A 22,618-nucleotide genomic window follows, 5' to 3' on the forward strand; every position below is an offset into this window, starting at 1 on the left:
AAGGCAATTAAAAGACTATCAAAGTCACCACCCAGTCCTATGAGATCAAACAAACCCTCTGCCCTCTTTCTACTTCTCTCTCTGTCTGTCCCCTACAACCCCCCACCTCTTCCCCTCTTCCCCTCCTCCTCTCCCTTCTTCCCTAGTGTACTGTAAAACCCCTCATTCTTATCACTGCGGTACAGTTAATCCTCCCTCTCTCCTCCTCCTTGCATCGCGGTGCCCCTCAGGGGGTACGTGAAAGGCTAAAAGGAGGGAGCACATTTGCCACTTGCATGCGACACATAATACGGAGCAGGCAATCAACTTTGGCTTGACATGTATTTGCTCATCTCTGGGACAAGCCCCCCCCCCCCCCCCCCCCCCCCCCCCCCCACACACACACACACACACACACACACACACACACACCACTGCTGGGAAATTGAGGGGTGAGGAGGTGGGGGTTGGAAGGAAGGGGAGCCTAAATTAACACTTGACATTCAATACGGTCAGGTCCTTAATTGGCCGGGGCCTTCCTGAGAAGGCAATTTTCTATTCCCCAAACTGCCCCCGCACTGCGCCATGTGCCAGTGTCATCTGTGTATGTATGTCTACGTGTGTGTGTGTGTGTGAGGTAGAGAAAAATTGCATCTGTGTGTAAGTATGTGCCAGAGAAAAACTGAGACAATGTGTGCATGCATATATCTGTGTGTTGCTGTGTGTGTGTGTTTGAGCCCAGGCCCTGTCCTGAGAGAGGCCCTATGGTCCCTTCCCTCTCTCTAATGAGGCTGGATGAATTAGCGCTACGTGACATGATTTGAACAGCGGTGGCCCCCCCACCTCTCCCTCCTCCTCCTCATCCTCCCTCCCTCCTCTTTGTCCTTCTCCCCTCCTCATCCCCAGCTCTTTTTTCTTGAAGCAGTGACAGGCATCTGGTGGCAAAAAAATGCCAGGAGCAACCCCGCGGCTCTCTGCTTTTATTCGCACTGCTGCTGCTTTATACCACGCACATACACACAAACACACGCACCTAGACATTACACTGCACACAATGAAACACTTTCGCCTTCCTACCGCTTCTTTTCCACTCACTCACGCACACGCAGACTCACTTGCACTTCCCCACGGATCCAGTTACACTTGATGTTATTACAGCTTTCAACCTGAGAGGTATTAGGCTTCCTTTAACAGATCTGACAGCATTTACAACACAGGCAAGTCGACGCCTCTAATCGCCTCTGTGACTTCAGCCTATTACCAATTGATCTCAAAAAGAGCCTCCTCCTTACCTTCTCACTGATGCACAAGCTGTCAGCTCCTTTTCCTCTTCTTTGTCATAATGCGCTATCTTTCTTAGCTGCTGCATCCTGTAAACTTGACTAATCTTTGAGTGCTCTCATTTCACTTTTTTCTGCAGTAAATCTCACAGCCATTTGCTTATGATATTATTGTTAAGGCGCTTTATCTGATCTTCCGTTGATCCAGCACCTTTGCCCTCTTGGCTTTGTTTTAGTCACAAACAAAATGGTGAATTTATGAGCTTAATGGCTGTGCAGAAAAGTATTGGTAAATCTAGGTGATAAATCCCTTTTTGCCACCTTTTTACAAATCCAAACTGATCAACAAGCTGTGAAGTAATGGCCTGGATAAAGGAAACAAAAGCCTCAGTTTTATTTTTTTGTATTTGGAGGAAACATATCAAATGGATTAAATGGCATGAAATATTAAATGCCAGTCAGAGTCACACACATCATGCAACGGACGGTGCTCCAACAAAAGCACTTATCGCTGAGTGTGTTTCCCGACAATGGAAGAGGCAGGTCAGGCCATTTACAGAGAAAACATCAACATAGAGAAAGCAAGCTCATATGTGTGTATGTGGCTGTAAGTGTGCTTGCAAGAATGTGTGTGTCAACAACATAAAAAACATTTTCTTCCTTTAACACACATGAAAAAAAACTGTTTTCTCCTTACAAGAATTCTCACTTTGTCCCGTTGTTAAAGACCAGAGCTGTCACTTCAATCTCACAATAAATGTCACAAGAGGTGTATGGCCAACAATGTGTGGTGCCAGAGGTCATGCGTGGTGACCTCCCAACCCTGGCTGGTTGCCGCGGATACAGGGTCAAACCAATTGATGTCTATCAAAGAAGACTAATTAGATCATTTGTGACTTAATTGACATTATAGATTGTTATAAAGTGTAGTGCAGTGCTGCTTAATATGTGATCGGCTCGCATGCAGACCGGCTCTGTGTAGGGGCTGTCACATGTAAATGAACAGAAATGGTTCTGTCTCCCCATCCAGCCCACACACATACACACAGTTTTATTTCATTTGACTACGTATGCACACACAACACACACTCACAAAACAAAAGCCACCCAGAGTCTCAGTTTGCCAGAAAAACACGAGCTGTGGGATGCCAAGGCAGCTGCATTTAACAGTGGCCATTAAATGTTATTAATCCAACAGCGCAAACATCTTTACAAAGTCAGCAGAGATCACAAACAAATGCTTACACATGTTGCTTTAACACTTTGCTCACAACAAAAGGTAGCTAATGAGCTTAGATTTGAGTTTAGAGGTTTTTTTTTAGAGGGTTAAAATGACAACATTGTAGGGAAGCAATTTACACAATCTGTATAAAGAAAAGACAAAATAGGAATGTGTGAAAGCAGGTATCTATGCCTGTAGGACTGAATATCTTTGTGTGTGTGTATACGTTGGCTACAAGCCTACCACAGCCTGTACCACTAGCCTCCCTTCTCCAGAACCTCCCTAAAATCCTCCCTGGGCCTCTAGCAATCAAATCTCCATGGTAAGCTGGAGACAGAACAGAACAGATAGACGGAGACTAAAACATGGGAGCAAAAAAGACTGAGGAGAGAAGATGAAACAGAAAATATGGTTAAAAAAAAAAAAAAGATCCTCTCCCCTCCTTCTCCTCCCCCCCTGCGCACACATAAGCCGCAGAGTTCAACATATGCATTAAGAGATGTAACAATTTCATTTGTGCTTGGTTGCACACAAGTTCTCCTCACCTCACATGTGAACTACATGAAATCACTGTTACCTGTTAGAAAACCATTTTATTTGCGCAACTTTGATAATTTGCCATCACATTTCAAATGTACTGTACAAACACACACACACACATACACACACACACACACACAGTAACTCTCAGAGACACACACACACACACACCTCAAACACATAGTACATGGATTAGCAGGGGAAAGAGACGGAGTCAACTGTGAGCCCTGAACAAAATTACCATCATTATCCATAACCATAAATAAGCCTGATGATGATGATGGTTTTAACAATAATAATAGCAATTCACCCTGAGTGCTTTTTCAAATAACAGTGACAGCATTAGCCACATCGCCAACAGAAAAATGAAAGGCTCTGTGCCTTGAGAGCTCTTCTTCGTTGCCACTGCTGATGGGGCAAATTGGCAGGCAGAGCGAGTAGACAGGGGTCCTTAAAGATGGATGTAAAAATAGTAGGCTGTTGATTTGCCCGTTGTGCTGGCACAGCTCCAAGGAAAACAAAATAACAGGAGTTGAGGAATAACAGGAAAAGGGAGAAGCCGTGGTGAAAGTATGCCCAAGTTCCTGTCACTTAACGCAGGTCACACCTAATGTCACCTTCCTCTGGATACAGACGGGAAAGAACAGTCTTTCACAACAATGTCCGTGCCATATGGTCATGTCTTTAAATACTACATGCTACTGCAAAATATATATGTTTCCTCTGAGTCCCTCTTTCGTTTTTCAGTTAAGTCAATTACGTGTGATGATCTTCTCCGCCTGTGTCAATGTTGAGGTCACCAAAGCCAAAATGAGCCTCGCAACTTTCAACACCCACATGACTCCTGGTACAGCCACTTCACACTCACACGTACACACAAGACAAAACTATACTTCAACCCTTTCATAACTGCCTGGACCTTGGTGACAGCTGCTGCATTCCTGCTGTGTCAGAGTGTGTGTGTGTGTGTGTGTGTGTGTGTGTGTGTGTGTGTGTGTGTGTGTGTGTGTGTGTGTATTTGTGTGTGTATTTGTGTGTGTATTTGTGTGTGTTTGTGTGTGTGTTGCTGCCCTGGCCCCGTGCTCGTGTCCCCCCTCATTAGCCAGTGGCGGGGTGGTGACATCCTGAGCGACCGGCCCTTCAAACACACATTTCCTCTTCAAACCGGCGACTTCTTCCCACTGCAGGAAACTACCCAAAGATAAATAACTAACACCCCTCTTTTGAATGAAATGTAGAAAAGAAAGAAGGAAAAACGGAGAAGGAAAAAAGCAGGTTTCAGTTACTTAAACAGGCATCAAAGAAAAACAAAAGTGGATGGAAAAAGATTCATACGATCAAACTATAATATATCCAATGAATCTGCAAAATAACAAAGACATATTTCTGCAAAATATTTAAAAGGCAATTCAAGATCTTCCATGCTATTTGCATTTTATTTAAATTTTTGCCTTAGTTGTAAGGGTCTAATCCCAGAAGGCTGTGTTTAGTAAATCACATTCGATTGCTACACAAACACAATATTTATTTAAAACAAATCAAATCCAATTAAGTCTTTTGGTTACACAAAACCCAACAGGCGGAAATACAACATGGATCTATTTAATGTTACATGTTGAGGTTTTCTATTCAGATTACTGGTACATTATTTATTGTCTTGTCAGAAGAAACCCACATAATAAAAACAAATAGAAAGCAACACGAGGGTATAAATACTGCATTTCTTTCCTTTTCCATACACATGCCCACACAGGACTAAAAGAAGTCCCTGGGAAAGACTCAGCTAGTAGATTTCACCACTCAGTCCCTGATAAGAGGAGAACAGAGAGCTCTGCATTTCTATCGTTCCTCTACACACTGCATGATAAAGAAAGCCTTTTGACTTCCATGATAGCGTCTCTGTATCTTCCACATCATTCGGGCATTCACCATAGTGGTGAGGCGGCCGCCTCCTCAGGACAAACAAGAAACAGCTGACACGGAGCCCGTGAGTGATGCTCACATGATGCTTATTGATCGCTGGTTGCCCCGGGTCTAGCACAGCACAGAGTCAGGGTCAGTGCTTACCCATAATACTGGTCCTGCAGGGCATTATAGCGTGAGAGGTTACTGTATGACCCCGGACACACATGATCATGGCCATGTGCAGAGTAGAATATTTATTTTGGCAAGATCATGCATATGCTACAGTGTATGTATGAGTGAGTGTTTCTCAAATTTTGAATTTGTTTTAAAGGCGATCAAAGTAAAAGCAAGCTGAAGAAAAGAAGAAAAAAAAGAAAGCTGAGCGAGAAGTCGTATTGACGGATCTCTGACAATGTAATACAGCAAAAGCAAACTGATAGAATTCAAATCATGGATATTGATTATATCAACTTAAATGTCTTCAGTACATGATATATAATAAATATAACGAGGACAATAAATATATTAACAAGTTCTCCAATCTCAGTTAAAATGCAACAACAGAGTTTAATCCTTTGCTTTCAAAATACTGTAATGAGTGACAGAGTTTCCGGTAACTTGTGCCTTTAGAAGCTATAAGCTGCTGGCTCTGGGATGAACCATTTAAGTTTTTTTCATAAAGATAATGGACGGGATGCAGGCCTTTCGGAGCATTGTTTAGACTAGCGTGGACTGAGATCTCAAGGTACATATAAGTCTATGTAGGTCTATGTAGGTGTAGTGTTAAACATGCCATTATCCCATCATAATGCCTGATTATCCTTGTTATATTTAATTGTATAAACCTTCGGTCTTGGTGTTTTTTGTTTTTAATCTTTATTTATTCTTGTTTTTTGTTTGTTTGTTTATTTATTTATTGTGTGTGTGTGTGTGTGTGTGTGTGTGTGTGTGTGTGTGTGTGTGTGTGTGTGTGTGTGTGTGTGTGTGTGTGTGTGTGTGTGTGTGTGTGTGTGTGTGTGTGTGTGTGCGTGCATGCGTGTGTGTGTGTGTTTTGTGTGTGTTCTATGTTGAGGGTAAATTGGAAAAGATGGTTAATATATCTTTACCATTCCCTTTCATCCTTAATTGTCTGATTTTTTGGAAATCAATAAATATATATATTTTCAAAATTTAACTACAAGCCTGAATTAAATTACTCTGTTGTGCAATTAAAAAAAGATTTTTAAAAAATAAGTTAAAAGTAAAAATGCTGCGGACGTCATATCACCCTGGTTGGTGCCCGGGTAAATATAGCGGGGACCACAGCATGAATGGGACCTTGTACATCCTCTTACACTGTCAAACTAGATGGGTCCTTAATAATCCACACACACACATACAGTAAATATACAAGCAGCTTTAGCCACCTTCCCAATCAATCTCACTCACACATTTCTATGCTCCCTCTTGCAGAAATAATGTTGCCTTCAGGAAATATACACATCCCCACGGTTGCATATGCACAAAGACTGAGAGAGATGCCCGCTGACTGAATGCCACTGTGGCCTTTCTCTCAGCGCTGCTCATGTTATCTGGACCTTCTAAACTGGCCAATTGCACATCAATAATTGCATTAAACAGAGTAAGAGCAGACCACAACTTTATATTATTGAAAATGTTTGGAGGGATGCTGTAAATGGGATGATTTCTGGCGTCTAAGTCATAAGCCAGACTAAACAAACAAAAACCTGAAGACTGATGAAGGGACACACCTAGTCCCTTCTCCTCATTTAGTTGTTCTCCGTTTAACACAAGATATCTCTTTATAAAGACAGTAGCTAGAGAGTAAAACAATCTGATTTAGCATCTGGAGGACTGGTGGTGGGAGATAGAGTTTTAGGTAGGAAAGATAGTAGAGAAGAAGAGAAAGAAAAAGGAGGGTGGTGGTGTAGTGTGGGGGAAGGAGAGAAGTAGGGAAACGAGAGTGAGAGAAGAAGAAGCAGTGAGAGACAGAGACGTAGGAGAAGAAGACGAAGAAAAAGAAAAAGTAGTAATGGGGGAAGTGGTGCGTGTCTTTTCTGCAAATCTCCTCTTTCACCTCTGCTCTCCTCCAGCTCTCCAGCCAAGGCCAGCCAAGAGACACTTCACCTCGCACCCGCACACACATGGAGCCCGAGCCAACACACAGGCACACACACACACACACACACACACACACGTACAGAGAGAGGGAGAGGACACACACTCTCCAAACTGCACTCACTCGCTTTCTCTCATGTACACACACACACACACACGCACAACTGGCTTATGAGTATTTAGCCACCCACTCAGAAAAATAAATGGCAAAAGCACAGACATGAACACCCAAGTACACACATGCACACACACACATACACACACAAACCTCAGTGTCAGTGTGCACACACACACACAAACACACATATGCACACACTTGACACCAGATACATGTACGTATAGGCATCCCATATGCTCTGTGTGCAACGACCCATCAAAGACAGACATGGAAATATAACAGTTGAGTGTAACGACACACACACACACACACACACACACACACACACACACACACACACACACACACACACATATTCACTCACTGTGGATAATTCTACACATATGCATCAAATCACTGCCTCTCAGTCCCACACAATGGCAAGAAGCAATGCATATGCACCACATATGCAGCATGCAAACACGCCCGCACCCCACTGTGTAAAACAACATGTGCGCACACACACTCACCGCTGTTAAGTGTATCAATGTGTTAATAGGCAGATTAGCATGTTCTGAAGAGGATAATATCAACCCCATTTCTTGACTCAGACAAAACAAAGCAGAGCATGTTATTCCAAAAATATGTCTGTCATGTCCTGAGAACGAAAAGCATTCACTTTTAAAGGTTTAACGTACACAGACAGGACTGCACAGGCTGCACACTTCATTAACGAAGTATATGAAATAAGGGAAAATCAACCTTTAACTTTTTGACTGCGAACAAAAAGTTATAATATGACACAAGATTGAACTGGAAGAAATTAGGCCAGGCTTTAGGAATTGAGAAAGGTGGATATTTTTCAACATGCTTTATGTTTTCTAAAAAACAAAATAAAATCTAATTATCTATTAAAAAGAGAAGAAAGGGAATAAAATTGTGAACTAATTACCGGACAGCTTGTATTAATGTTTAAGAGGGGTAAATTAACATTACTGCTAGAAGATATATAGAAATATAGATTTGTATTACAGTACTTTTGGGGCTTTTTTTTTTTTTTAATAATCTGAAATGCATTATATAAGGAAAATGCTGCAGGAGTGCGGATGATGTTTTTTATGTAAAAGAAAAAATTATAATGTGGCAAATTGCATATATGGTACAAACCAAAGACTGTAAAAGCTCAAAATTTTAAGAAAATGTTTTTTGATTTATTTTAGTATTGTCTAAATTCCTACATTTATTTCAAATAGATCATTCTACTTTATAAAGCCCTGTATTGATATGTGGAGTTAAGCCTTCGTGTAAGATGAAGCAGGCAGAAGCCACTGTACCTCGTCCAGGTCTCGGCCCATAGTCGACCTGTCGCACTTCAAAGGAAGCTGCGTTACAGCACCCTTGCAAAAGAAAAGGAAGAGGCTATTTTAGAGATAATTTTAGATTGAAGACATACACTGCTTTTTTTTTTCTTTCCCCCCTTTACGAGGTCTGCAGTGAGCCTGGGTGGCAGTATTAGATCCTCAGGTGGAGGTGAGGGCACATTTTTACGAGCTTCTCTAATCCTTAACTTGTTCCCACATTCCTCCGACTTGAAGCGGAGGAGAAAATAGAAGGAGGGAAAAAAAAGACGAGGCCTACGGCTGCTGTATTGTGAAGGAATTATCCCCGATGAACCAATTAGGCTCGTAGTATCACTTAACTCCGGGGTTTTAACTTACAAGGGTCGATATTCATAGCCACGCATGTACAGTTCAGTACAGCAGCGGGTCAATTGGGCTCCAAATATTATCACTCCGTTATGCTTGGGAAATAATTCAACTCCTAATTAATGTTTGTATTTTTTTTTCCTCCATTAAAAAAACAATTATGAAATCTCCCTCTTGCGGTGTTTTGTAAAATGTGAACCAATTTGAGTATTTATCGAATCCATGTCATTGATTTAATTTAAATTGCATGCTGTTTATGCTGTTTCCTGTTGACACTTCGGAGGTTTATGAAGGCTGTGAATCTCTTGCTATGTGCCTTTAAAAACCCTTTAAGGCCTGTTATGAACGGTGTCAATTATTTGCCTTTCACTCATGCTTCTTAATCGCCACTGTTGTTAATTTTGTCAGTTTAAAGCAACACAAAATGACGCTAAGCGACTGCATGTAAACAAATGAGCAGTTTCTCATAATAACATATTAACACGTAAGTTAATGAAACATAATAAAAAGATTTAGTTCTCCTTTAAATTTTCATGTTTCTTCAATTTGTAACAAGGTCACCTCTAGACAAATATTTTGATCGTCGTCTTTAAACATCTGAGTGAATATGGAAATAAATTAATTTATTAATTCTGAGATGATTTATAGCCGAAATATAAAATATATTTTAAGGTATTACATGCAAGAGTCAATCAAAAAGGAAATCAATCAATTCTGAGGTGTCCTTCGATTTCAAATGGACATTTATTTTTTTACAGTAATTTTCTTCACGCAGAATGAAGCAGGTGCTGCTCTTTATGATTCGATGTAGCTATAAAAACACAGTGAAGAGAAGAAAATTGAGATTCAGTGTCAAATCTCCTAATTTGTAATTTGATCATTTAAATCTCTGCTTTACTTTCATGGGTCACTGGTGTTTATGCATCGAGATGATCAGACACCTGCTGTTAGCCACAGTTTATTTATTTAGTTTAAAGTTGGGGAGGAAAACGCCTACATTCATGTCAAAGTGATATTTTTTCTTGTTTTTAAAGTCTTGATTTATGTGTTTGTGGCTTACAAGGAATTTCAAAAGTATTGCCAAACGTTTTTTGGCTTGGTGATGCCCAGCATCTCACCACAGCTGCATCTGTCCTGAACGCACTGCGCAGTGCTGTTTTGCGTCTCTATCGATCAGATGGAAATATAATTTGGCCTAACAACGATAAAATACCGCATCCCTCGTGTCACCTAGTTGATCTTTAAGGGAGAGAGAGAAGATTTTGAAACACAAGCCCATAACGCATTTCTCCCCAACACCCCAGGGTGCGCCAGCCTCGGCAAACACAAAGTCATTATCGGTTAGATTCCAATAAGGCGAGTCTGTCAAGGAACAGGCTTCCTTCGGAGAATTTATGTCATGCCTACTAAACATGGGAAGATGTCTTCTAAGTGGTGCGAGGAAGGATAAATAACAGCGAGTCCCACAGCTGATTATATTGAAACAACGGTGCGCATTTGTAAAAAGGATTGGGGATGCAAACGTGGGGTCCCAGCAGATGCTGAGCGCAGGGGCCCATCCACCTGCTCATACCGGCAGAGGAGGAGCGGAGAGGTGCGCTTTGCTCTCTGAAACAAGGCACCCACCTCTTCCAGTTCACTTATCAATAGTTTTTATGATTCTATCTTTAGGAAAAAATACAATAAAGAGGCTTGTAAAAAAAAAAAAAAAAAAAAAAGATGCTGCATGACGTGCATGAAAAGTGCAATGATGCAAAGCGTGAAGAATATTAATTACTGATTCAAACTCGAATATTTGGTGCAGATGAGGCTGAGTTAAATGTACAAAATGGAAATATTTTATCGAGAAACACCAAACCATCTCGGGAAAACCTGCCTTAGGAAAGGTTTTATTTCAATAAGTTACATCGGGATGTGTTTCAGTCTGAGCACATCAGTTTTACTCTCAGCATTAGACCTTTGGGATTATAAAAACAAAAATAAAATGTGGCGTCAAGGCGACAGAAGAAGTTTCTCATCGTTTACAACACAGAGCCGCTGCGAGGCTGTTGCGCAAGGATCGCTGTGGCCTGAGTGCGTAACAGCGTGTGCATGGTACGGAGAGCCTGCAGGTCCCGCTATGATTAACTGCAACCTAACAAGCATCCTCTATCTTTACTGTCTCCCCCTCACACACGTGCGCGCGAACGGACGCACACACAAACGCACACATACATACACGCCTGCACAAAACTACACTCATCTCTCCCCTCTCCTTACCTGACATTTATCGGATGAAACCACAAAAACAAAAAACAAAACAAAAAACCGTCCCTTAAAAATAACTCGCGTGTTCTAACTTAGGGACACTTGGAGGGGGGGGAAAAGAAGCTACAAAACAAAAAGAGAAATTCAGTGTAACATCCAAGATAAGAGGCGAGAGACGTCGGGAGGAAATGTGCACTTTCCTCAGCCGGTGCAGGCTATCCGTTATCATCATTACTTTTCCAGGAGAGCTTGTGTTCATTCACGGCTCCTCTGCTGTTCTGTAGCCGTGCAAGGGGCTTCCTGCCTCGGCCACATGAAGTCAATTAGCCGGTCCCAGAGGGGTGCCCCTTCCCGAGTCTTTATCGGCACTGAGGTTACCAAAACACTGCTATTGCTTGCTTTAAAACTCCACACCGCTCATAGACCAATTACGGAGACTTAAGCATGTATGTAACGAATCCGGACAAGGGATAATCCATCAAACGGGGAAATAAATGGTTTCTGATATTGTGCAGAATTTTGCATTAAAATGTGTGTTTTTACAAATAGTTACATTTCAAATATACTATTTTCAATGATTTTCTAGAGAAGAAAATCGTCCATGCACTGGATTAGTAAAATTTGAAGATAAAAAACACACACACAAACATGAATGAAAACACTTTCAGACATGGTGTGTGTAAAACAACTACATCAAGTCTGAAATATTCCAGAAGTAGGGAAAAGTTGTGAGTGCCAATAAAGAGACGTAATTTTGCAATATCACAAACAAAACACTTCCCACAACCGCCCCCACCCCCACAACCCCCAAATTACACACACAGTCTGACATGCATAACACACAAACACTCTTTTTCACACGCAGACCAAAAAGGTTTTAAGAATCATAATAGCAAACATCTGAACACGCACAAGAGAGGAAAAATAAAAGTTAGGACGTTGGACACAGACTGAAAAGAGGGAAGAAGAGACAGAGATGGAGAGGATGAGGGGGTGAGGCTGAGCTGACATACCTGCTGGGACATTCTGTAGAGGAGGTTGCTGTCAGTGCTCTGCTGCTGCCATGTCCCCATGAAGCCCGGCTGCTCAGCACTAGGCGGTCTGGTGCTGAACTGCATGGAGCTTTCGCCTGCTCCCTCAGCGCTGCTGCTAACGATGCTAATGCCACCCAGACCACTTCTGCTGCTGCTGCTGCTGCTGCTACTGGTGCTGCTGCTACTGCTACTGTGGCTACTGGAGAGGATGCTGGTGCAAATGCCAGCGGTGTCGTTGGGTCCTTTAGCCTTAGCTGAAGGTGGCCTGGGTGGCTCTGGGTCTGTGCTGGGCTCTGGTGGGACTGTGTCGCACTCACTGCCTCTCACATCCAACTCTGCCTCCTTGGACTTAGACAGAGAGAGGGAGAGACAGAGAGGGAGGGCAGGAGGGATGTGGGAGTGTGAAGGAGGAGAGAAGAGAAAAAAAACAGTCAGTGAAGGTGGGTTCTTTTGGGGTCGTGTTGCTCTTTTTTCCCCCCCGTCTTGCTCGGGTCCTGCTTCTCGAGGAGGATAACAGGGAGAGGGGAGTTGAGGGAGTAGATGTGTGTGAGGTTTCTTGGCAGCCCTGGTGGCAGAGGAGTTTGTGTGTGGAGTTAATTCTCGTGAAGACAGAGAAAAGAGGGCTTGCAGTGAATTTCCTCTGGGGCCTCGTCTTGGACAGGACAAGATGAGCGGAGCACTGGAGGTGAGGAGCAGTGAGAAGAAGGATGAAGGTGAGGTGGGGGCTGATGAGAAGGTGAGCAAGAATAAAGTAAAGGGGAAAAAAAGAGTTGGGTTATGGGAATTAATGTGGAGGGGTGCATGATGTTGCTCATGGCCTTAGTTTTTGATTTAATCCATCTGTCAGTCATTTTGTACTCGGACATGGACTCAACACAAACACACATGCAATATAAGACATGTTTACCTGCATGCAGGCATGCACACACTTAGACACTGACATACAATACTGTGATATAGGAGAAATTTACAAAAACTAGGAAAAGAAAAGTTGAACAACCTGGCAACTGCCACCAGCAAACTCAACACTAAACACAAGCACAAATAAGGATAAAAGCAAATCCATTTAATTCTATGTAATTGATGCAATAGATAAATATCTATGTAATTAATATTTCTTTAAAAATGAAAACACAAAAGGCATACTTAATTGTGACCCAAACACAGCAAACATACAATCAAATGTGAAACGCAAATAAAGTCATGTCAAGCAATTCAAAAATGTTAAGTATCAGTTTTTTTATAAATACAAAAAAATTCCTACTAAAAAAAAAACACTCCATAAAAAGCAAATAGTTGAGCCAGTAAAACGCATGAACGTCTCTTACCATCAATTCTGTGCCTGTCCCAGCAAAGTGAAGATGAGGTGTGGGAGTGAGCCACCAGCTATCCAGCTCTCCCTGCCTCCCGCTCCTCTCTTTCTCTCTCTCTATCTCTCTCCCTCTCTCTCTTTCTCTCTCTGTGTGATTGTGTCCCTCGCTCAACGTCCGCGCCGTGCCGCCTGTCCTCTCTCTTTACCTCTCTCTCTGGCTCTCTCTCTCTCTCTCTCTCACTCTCTCTCTCTGACTCCTCTGTACTCCGCCGCAGCCGCTGAGGAACTGAACTGAGTGCCTGAGCTCGTGTGTGTATGTGTGTGCGAGAGAGCGAGAGCATGTGAGAGCAAGCGAGTGAGAGTGAGAGAGACGGTGTCTGAGTGAGCCTGTGTGTGTGTGTGTGTGTGTGTGTGTGTGTGTGTGTGTGTGTGTGTGTGTGTGTGTGTGTGTGTGTGTGTGTGTGTGTGAGTGAGGAAGCGTGCAGTGCGATGTCATTGAGCATCTCAGTGTGGAGCAGCACAGTTGACTGTTGAGCGTACACCGGCCCGACACACACGCGCACACACACACACACCTCCTCTGCTAGGGGCAAGAAGGTGGGGGCAAGCGCCATTGCAGAGCAGAAGGGGAGGAGAGGTGGGTGGTGGGGGCGTTTGTCCCCCTGCCTTATTACCATTTGTGCTGCGAGCGGCCGGCACGTCTCAGAGCAACTTAGTTCTCCTGTGGGACTATCCCGCCACACACACACACACACACACACATGCACACACGCACACACACACACACACACACACACGCGAACACACACACGCGTGAACACACACACACACGCACACACACACTGCTGCTTCGCAAAAGAGCTCGGTTTCTACCTTGACAAAAAAAGGAGAAAAAAAGAAACGGAGGTTGATGAAAAGCGTCACTGTTGCTGAGTGTTATCAGGTATTTGTTTCTTTGTTTGAAAAACTGAAAATGAAGGACTGTCTTCTACAGAAAGATTGTTTGATCACTGCTGAAAATGGTTCTATTTCTGATTTGTGGGGCAATTAACAAAAACAAACAGAAAAAGCAAAAAATAAATATATATATATATTTTTTTTAATCAACAGACTTGTTATATCACCAAAAAAAAAAAGATAAATAAAATCTTCTGCCTTTGTTTGATTTTCACCCACTCTAATGAAAGACTAATGGAACTCAGGCAATCTGCCACCAGCATACATATGAACACACATACACACACACACACTCACACTCACCCACACACACAGGAACCCCCCTCCCGCGGAGGCTCTCGGATTTTAATTAAGAAAAAAATGAGGAAGAGGTTCCATTTTAGCCAAATTGGTCCCCACAGCAGCAAAGGTAAGGGAATAAGATGAGGGATGGAGGAGTAAAGGGAGGCAGACACGGAGAAAAAGACACACAGGAGGATAAAACTAAAAAAAAAAAAAAGAGGAAGGAGATCTATGCTTCCTTTGACACAGCATAGGACACATTTCAAACAATGAAGACCCCCCCCCCCCCCCCCCCCCCCCCCATTGTCCTCCTCCTCCTTCCTCTTTCTCTTCCCTTTAAATCTCCCATCTCTTCTCCACCCCGTCTTTTCACCCCACCATCATTAGAGAAATGACAGACCAGGTGCCTCAGTCCGCAGCAAGAGGGAGATGTCACTGTGATCTTTCCACCGCTGAGGAACAAAAGGAAAAGGGACAGAGAGAGAACTTCTCTCCGCGGCTACATTAAACGGCTTCTGATATATAAAGTCACTTCAAATTTTGTGGTAAATTGCTGTAGACAGCTGCTTGGTTGTCTGTTAAAAGCCTTTTGTACAGTGCACTAATGGCAGTGTACTGTTAACCTTTGCTGAGATTATCACACCGGTCGTTACTGTTATATACAAGGGATTTCTGCTGGCAGAGAGAAAAGTGTACAGTGCGTCTCTAAAATGTGCAATTGTGTCTTTGTCTCAAGCTCAATTTATACCTTCACTTATTCCTCCTTCCCTGCCTACATCTGCATCCTTTTGCTTCTTTTCTCCAGTGACATTTTTTTTCCACTTCTAGATCTCTTTACTCTCTTCATTTATCTTTTGCATAGTGGCCTGCGCCTTGTCAGAAGCTACAAGCAGCCTTGTCGTAAATGGCGTAATGTGTCACCTCCAGTCCATGCAGCGCCCGCTCCACTCTTAACAACTTATTGAAAAGGTAATGCATGAGGCTCAGGCTAATTATATTAAGTGACAATTTAGCGGCCGAGGTTCCTTTTTGCTTTCCGGCTCACGCTTTCTCTTTCTCTCTCGTCTCTCCCTCCCATCTCGTCTGTAAATGTGCTAGTCTGTGGGTTTTTCGAGTGGCACTCAGTGTTTCAAGTCAAGCTGGTGGCTCAGCTTCTGACCTGGCTGGTTAATGGCTGTTATTTGTGGGAGGGAGGAGTGGACTCTGCCAATATTGCTCACTCTCCTTCCACATCTCTCCCTTTTCTCACCACCCCCCCCCCACCCCCCCACCTCCTTGCCTCTGCTGATGGTAATGGCCGTGATGACAGGGGAAACGAAAAAGAGAAGGAGAAGTAAGAATACGGAGATGGAGAAATTTGGAGGGGAAACAGGGAGGAAAATGGAAATAGGAAGATGAAAAATGCTGGGAAGCAGGAAGGGGTAGAAAAGAGGATGCAAGGGATCCTCAGGCTCCTTTATTAAAACTATTATTGTGCAGGACTTGAGAATTCCCCCCGGGGCAGGGGTCCATGTCGAAGCCCATATAATTAACTAGAGGCTCAGCTACGGATCAATTACCAGACAAGCAAGTGATAGCCGAATCAATGGAAGATCATCAGGCTCGTTATCAGTGTTGCAACTCATTAGAGGAAAAGTGAGGTAGAGAAAGAGGGAGAGCAAAAAAGGGTGGGGGGCATTGGTGGGGGGAGTGTGGGTGAGGCAGGAGAAGAGGGCAGTGTTGGTGGCTGTGTGTTAGCCTAGAGGCTGACGGGGGTGTGTGTGTGTGTGGGGTACTGGTGTGTGATGTGTTGTTGCACTCCTCCTTAGCTGCCACTGACTGGTGACAGGGAGAGCTCTGTATGACAGAGTGCAGCCGGCCCTGTAGCAACAGTCACTGAAGCTTGTACGGATCAATACAAGTGTGTGCATGAGGTTAAAGCTCTGCCATAGCATCCTTATTCCCCAGCGACTCACACGCTCAGGCTTGGGTACAATTCTGCAATCCAAGCAGTCAAAAAGGGATTGTCAAGACTGATGACTTACAGAACAACACTGAAATTTCCAGAGTCGTAATTGAAATATTACATTACTCAAAAATGCAACTGTATCTACCTGAAGTGTCACGTGTTAAATGTCACTCATCTATGCTTGGACTTCGGGTCGTACTGATACCATTTTAGATATCACAAAAGATATCTACACATCTACATTGTAGTCAAATCTGTACTTTTAATTACAATTTGATGGCACTTTTTACCCTTTTTACACCATTGTGTCAACACATTTTCTGAAAAGTGCTAATGCATGTTTACACTTATCTTATTATTCATTTCTTCTTGTATTTCCTGTTCTAGCTTTTCACTTTTTATTAATCTTTATAGATGGCAAACCAAGAATTTAATTGCACAGTCCAACTTTATCCTTTGTGCATAGGACTGTAAAGCTTTGAATAATGATTTTTTATGCAATTCATGCAAAAATGTAAAATAACATAAGCCATATCTTATATTAATGTAACATATGGGTATTCATTTTTTTCAATTGGCTTAGACAGATTTGATATGCTTCAAATAATGTATAAATATGACTCCAACAGGTCAAAAATTGTATTTAGAAATAGAGATTAAGGGGGAAAAAATAATTTTAAGTAAATTATTAATGAACTAAAGGCCATAAAGCATATCAGGTAAAAGAGAGTGAAAGAAATCAACAGGCTTAAAACATTCTTGACCTCTTAGTGCACTTTTTGTATTTTAACCGTAAGCCAAATCGTCTGTTTCAGAAGGCACCCTTCATCACTAAGCCCACATTATTATACCCATCAAACCTCTCAGCACTGCCTGTTTTCCTTCCAAACATTGACAACTAATTGGTCAAAAAGCCCAGAAATTGGTTGTGACAGCACTGTGTTGTTAGAACAGTCTCAAGAGAACCAAGTCCCTTGCTCTTAAGTCTTGAGAGGCAAAGTACCTTGCTTTTTATTTTCTGTGCAAACTGAGAGAACCTGTTCAGACAACAATGAGTATGAAAAAGATTCAGAGGTCATCAGAAAGTCATAATTATGATGCTTGTCTGCAGTGTTATTTTTTTAGTTTTGTTTTGTTGCTTGTTCTGGGGTGGTGGGGGATGGAGGGTAATTTTTCATGGAAAGAAATCACAACTGAGCAAAACCCAACTCAAATTGGTCTTTTACACAATAAAACAAGGGTAAATGGAAGTACAGAAGCAGAGGGCAGAAAGAGAGAGAGGAGAGTGGAACAACATAATTTGTGCAATGATGGTGATTATGTACTGCAGAAACAAATGATTCAGGCCAGCAGAAAAAAGGCTGATGAGTGTCTATGTGCTGAGAAGGATGCTTCTCGAACGCAGAGAAAAAACAGCGGTTCACTTCAGGTTGTCACATGAAAGAACCATCTAGAGTTCATCCCGTCGGCTGTCTTGTCATCTTGACTTTTTCCATATTAAAACCTCATAGAATTTTGCCCATTCCAGGTCAAATAATCTAAAACTAAACAATAACAATCATGGTTCAACACTGGTGGGAAGTGGGATTACCAGAAGAGTGAGTGCACCCTTTGTACAGTGGAGTAGAGACATAAGCAGGAGCACATGGTTAAAGGCTGGTACTGTCGGTGACCTGATTTATGGTCGTATAAGGATGCTCACACACACAGATAAACTTTAAGCATGTGTGTGTGTGTGTGCCTCCATGTGACAAGGAATGGCGTGTCGATCAGATGGCACAGGGATAGAACTGTCACTGTTCTGCTACCACTACAGGGCCACAAGACATCATATGACACCGACAGGAACAGCCCTTTACTTGTAATAGCGGGAGAGAGAGAGACAGGGAGAAAGACTTTGAGAGAAACAGACGAGGGCACCGAAAGGTCTAAGAGAGAGCCACATGATTGTCTGTGTCACTGATCACTGCAATCTGGCCTACACTAATAAGTGCACCTTTGTGGGGAAAAAAAGAGAGGACGTGAATTGAAGCATTTTTTCGTTGAGTCAGAGAGCTCTATAACATTCTGCATGGCACGAGTTGAACCTAAGTTGTAGAGCAGACCAAGAGTCTCAAACTCCTCCTGGTTGGGATGCGGTCCTGTTTCAGATGCGTAGCAGTCCAACAGCCAGCTCAGGTTCTCCTGGTAGTGTGTGTCGTTGATGCGCGAGTTATTTACAATTTTTTTTAACTGTATTTATGGTAACACTAAGTGACAAAAGGTTAATGGCTGAGAGCACAATCTGCTAATCCCTATATCTGAGTTCATGACCTAATGACACACGTTATGTAAAAACGTGCTAAATTTGTTCTTCCAAGAAAGGAAGATTCCACTCATGAGGTCAGGAGACAAAACTACAATTTTATGAGAACCAATACAGCAGCAACTGATGCGTGCACACACACACACATAACTTTTTTAGCAGGGTTTGACATCAACAGGCTCTCTGTTACCCCCAAAAATTCTCTACGAAATATTCACTGCATCTCCTCAAGAGATTGTTAGGGCTCCAGCTTGTTTTTGCAGCTTGCAGTTTTCAATACCGATTAATCTGCTGACTATTTTCTCAATTAATCATTTGGTTTACAAAGTGTCAGAAAAGGAACATTACAAGTTCCTAAAACCCAAGGTGGCATCTTCAAATTGCTTGTTTTGTCAGATTAAACCTGAATCCAAAAATCCAGTATATAATTTACTTTCATAGTAGATTAAGAAGATCAGGAAATGTTCACATTTGAGAAGCTGGAACTGGTGAATTTCTTGCATTTTTCCTCAAAAACGACAGATGATTAATGAACTATCAACATTGCTGCAGATACGGCAACAATGTTTTCCAGTTTAAGTTCTCAATTTACAGCCTGCAAGCCATAAAACATTTTTGTAGGCCTCTCTAAATTCCCATGAAAAGAAATCTGTCATGGTTCATTTTAATGAATACAGTATTGTGTCCTTAAATGTTCTGTGAATATTATGTACAGTATGTAGCTAAGAGAGGGTGACCACGACCACGATTTTCCGCAAGCTCTTTCAGCCCAACTTCAACTACAGTTAACTTTGACCCCAAATATTGCTGACATCCACCATGTGCATCCAATGCGTTTTTTGGCATTGATGGATGACAGAATGATGGCAATAGTTTTGAAATGAAGAATGGTGAAAAGGTTAATCTGGGAACTGTGTAACTCAACTCTCGGATCCCACCAGGATCGAGTGTGGCAGAAAATATCTCAGCAAATTGATCTTGTGACAGTATACATTCTGATGCAGTCGATAGCATCTTAGTTTCGTAGGATTGCCATTCTACAGTATGATTATCATGATTATTGTGATTATCTTCGTAGGATTACCACTGTGATTATCATTCTGCATTGATCTTCGGGCAAACAATTTTCTTCATGTGCGTGTACAATAAGGGTGTGGTGGATTAAAGAAAGGGTTACATTCTGTATGAGGCATTGGAATATTCTGTTAGTAGAACAAGATGTAGAAGTAGAAGAAGAAACAGAGTAAGAAGAAGCTGAGTTCCATCTTTGGCCTAATGACTGGGCTGGTTTCAGGGCATTTCACAGACGTGTGTACCAGGGCACTGTGCGCCCATCCTTCTGCTTTTTCTCCCTCTTCTTTCCTCCTCTAACTTAAAAGCCGTCTGAACTCACAGTTGGATAATTCTCTTCTAATCATCTCTAGCTTTTCTCCTCCTTCACCCTCATTTACTTCCCTCATGCCTCACCCCTCCAGCCCCCTTATCCCCTCCCTCCTTTTCTATTCTCACCTCATCAGACAGGCCTCCACCTCACCCCTCCACTGCCTCCATCCCCTCGCTCCTGTCCTCTCTCACTGACCCGTGCTCCCCCCCAGTCACAGGGCGTTGTGTCTCTACCTGCCAGGCTCCCTGACAGCCCCACGTCCCCCCTCACCCCCTGAGAGGAGACCGCCTGCCCATCCGGAACACTGCCGTGGCAACCCTGCCAGCAACCCCACTGTACACCCCCACCCCACCAGCCTGATCTCCACCAAACCCAGCACTGAGAGTTTGACAAAGTCCTTCTCTACAGTGTCTTCCTTCTCTTCTCTTCTCTTCTCTTTGCTAACTTCCCATCTCGCTGTCTCTCATTATTCTCTTTTTACCCTTCCTTTCTCACGATCTCAAGACTTTTTCTCCACTGACCTAACTAATATATCTTTGCCTCTTTTAGCTCTCTGCTTCCTCTGACACTCACTGAAACACTTTCTCGACTCGCCATGGCCCAGATAAAAGATGTCATGTAATGTCAGTCCTTGTTACAGTGGCCTTTATAACTGTTTGCTTGAGGATTGCTGTTTGTTTAGTGGCACAAAATATTGACAGGAAATACAGCACCAGAAAAAGTATGATTCAATTACTGAAGTTGCCCAAAATTCTGACAACATTTGTTTCTGGAAATTGCATTTAAGAAGGTGGGGGTCTAAAGACAGATAGATGGTGTTACATTATGGATTGTCTGTCTTTATAGTATATATCAATAGAGTTAGTCATCCCTAAAAGTTTCTCAGTAGCCCAGTTTAACCTACAGGAATTTCTGATGGCTTGTGGAACATGTTTTGGGGCCGTGGAGGAAATAAATTCATGATGAAAACATGTGTTGAAAGTGTTTCCTGACGTCTTTGCTGGAGAAATGGACTGGAGAACAAGCAGCCAAGAATTACTGGTGCAACAGACTGTCATAATGAGGAACCCAAACAGACAGTCTGAAAAACGCTAAGTCACAGAACATTTTGACAGCTACTAAAATCCCACCAGTAGAGTGGTGACTGATAAGCAATATGCACAAATGTGAGATTTGCATTTTGTTTTAATCAGTTAAAAGACTTAAAGGATGAGTACGACTAGTAGTATCAGGGGGGAAATTCTCATCAGGACTAATCTGATTGTTTCTTATTTTCAAAAAGTATTTTTCCATAAACACATGCTGGAAAAGGAGGAGGTCTTCTTAAAATAAAGCTCATCCTATACGGGGGCCAGCTTGGCTTTTAAAATCAATTACTTTGTATCAAAAAGAATAAAAAATCCAACAATTGTTCGAGCTAATGCTCATGTCTAGGTATGACTGCAAATGTGTTTTGAGCAAGATCATCATTCGCCAGCTGTGTATCTGCTCAGTGGTGAGCTTGTGAAGTAATGGGAATCACACATTATATTGGTTAGCCTTTGTGAGTAACAGGGAAGTCCGCGACTGTTTTTGATATAACAAAACAAAACAAAAAAAATTCAATGACCTCACAAAAGCTGAGACACGGTCCAAAAGACCTGTGTACCATCTGAATCCTCCCTGTAAACAAATGCTGCGCAGCGAAGGTGGTGGGAACAAAGAACATGTGGGTTACATTAGCCAGGGGAGTCTTTATTTATGGCACACACATGACAAGGAACATAACCGCTAACAACACGACAAACACACAAACACTTGTGACTCTCCTCGGCCAAAAAAAACTCCCAAATAAATGTCACACAAATCATCCTGTGGTAGTAAAACCACTTAGCAAACAAGCAACAAAGTTTTGGTTTGGGACTTCAGCTCCAAGGAAGAAATATTTCAATCACAAAAAAAAGTTGAGGTTCAATTCTCACTCGCGGCACATCTTTCTTCTCTGCCTTTCTTCTTCATCTTTTTTTCAACTGTGTGTCTGAAGAGAAGAAAAGTAGGAAGTGCAGCTTCAAAAGTTACATACAGTGTTTTTTATTTTTAAAGTTACGCGTGATGTCTGCACCATCCGAACGAACTGTGCATTCACAAGTTGTTTGAGCTTCTCTTCCAGTGAACCCATGGAAAGGTTGTAAGTGTAATGCCCATCACTGCCTTCCCCTCCTCCAAACTTCCTTGTAATTGAATACTATCCCACAGCCCAGGCAAAAATCAGCTTAGTGAAATGCAGAAAGAGGGAAAAAAATATGAAGAAACGATTATTATT

General features: G+C 42.4%; 1 protein-coding gene across 1 annotated transcript in view; it reads right to left on the reverse strand.

The window, feature by feature from the left end:
- The window catches only part of bnc2 (basonuclin zinc finger protein 2), a 95,539-nt gene extending 83,317 nt beyond the window's left edge, over nt 1-12,222 (reverse strand). Inside the window, exon 1 of the mRNA XM_062426077.1 lies at nt 12,108-12,222. Coding sequence (XP_062282061.1) covers nt 12,108-12,212 — 105 coding nt within the window. The 5' untranslated portion in view covers nt 12,213-12,222. The remainder of the gene's footprint in view (nt 1-12,107) is intronic.
- Nucleotides 12,223-22,618: the final 10,396 nt, after the last annotated feature.

This window comes from Scomber scombrus, chromosome 2, assembly GCF_963691925.1.
Source record: "Scomber scombrus chromosome 2, fScoSco1.1, whole genome shotgun sequence".
NCBI classification, from domain to species: domain Eukaryota; kingdom Metazoa; phylum Chordata; class Actinopteri; order Scombriformes; family Scombridae; genus Scomber; species Scomber scombrus.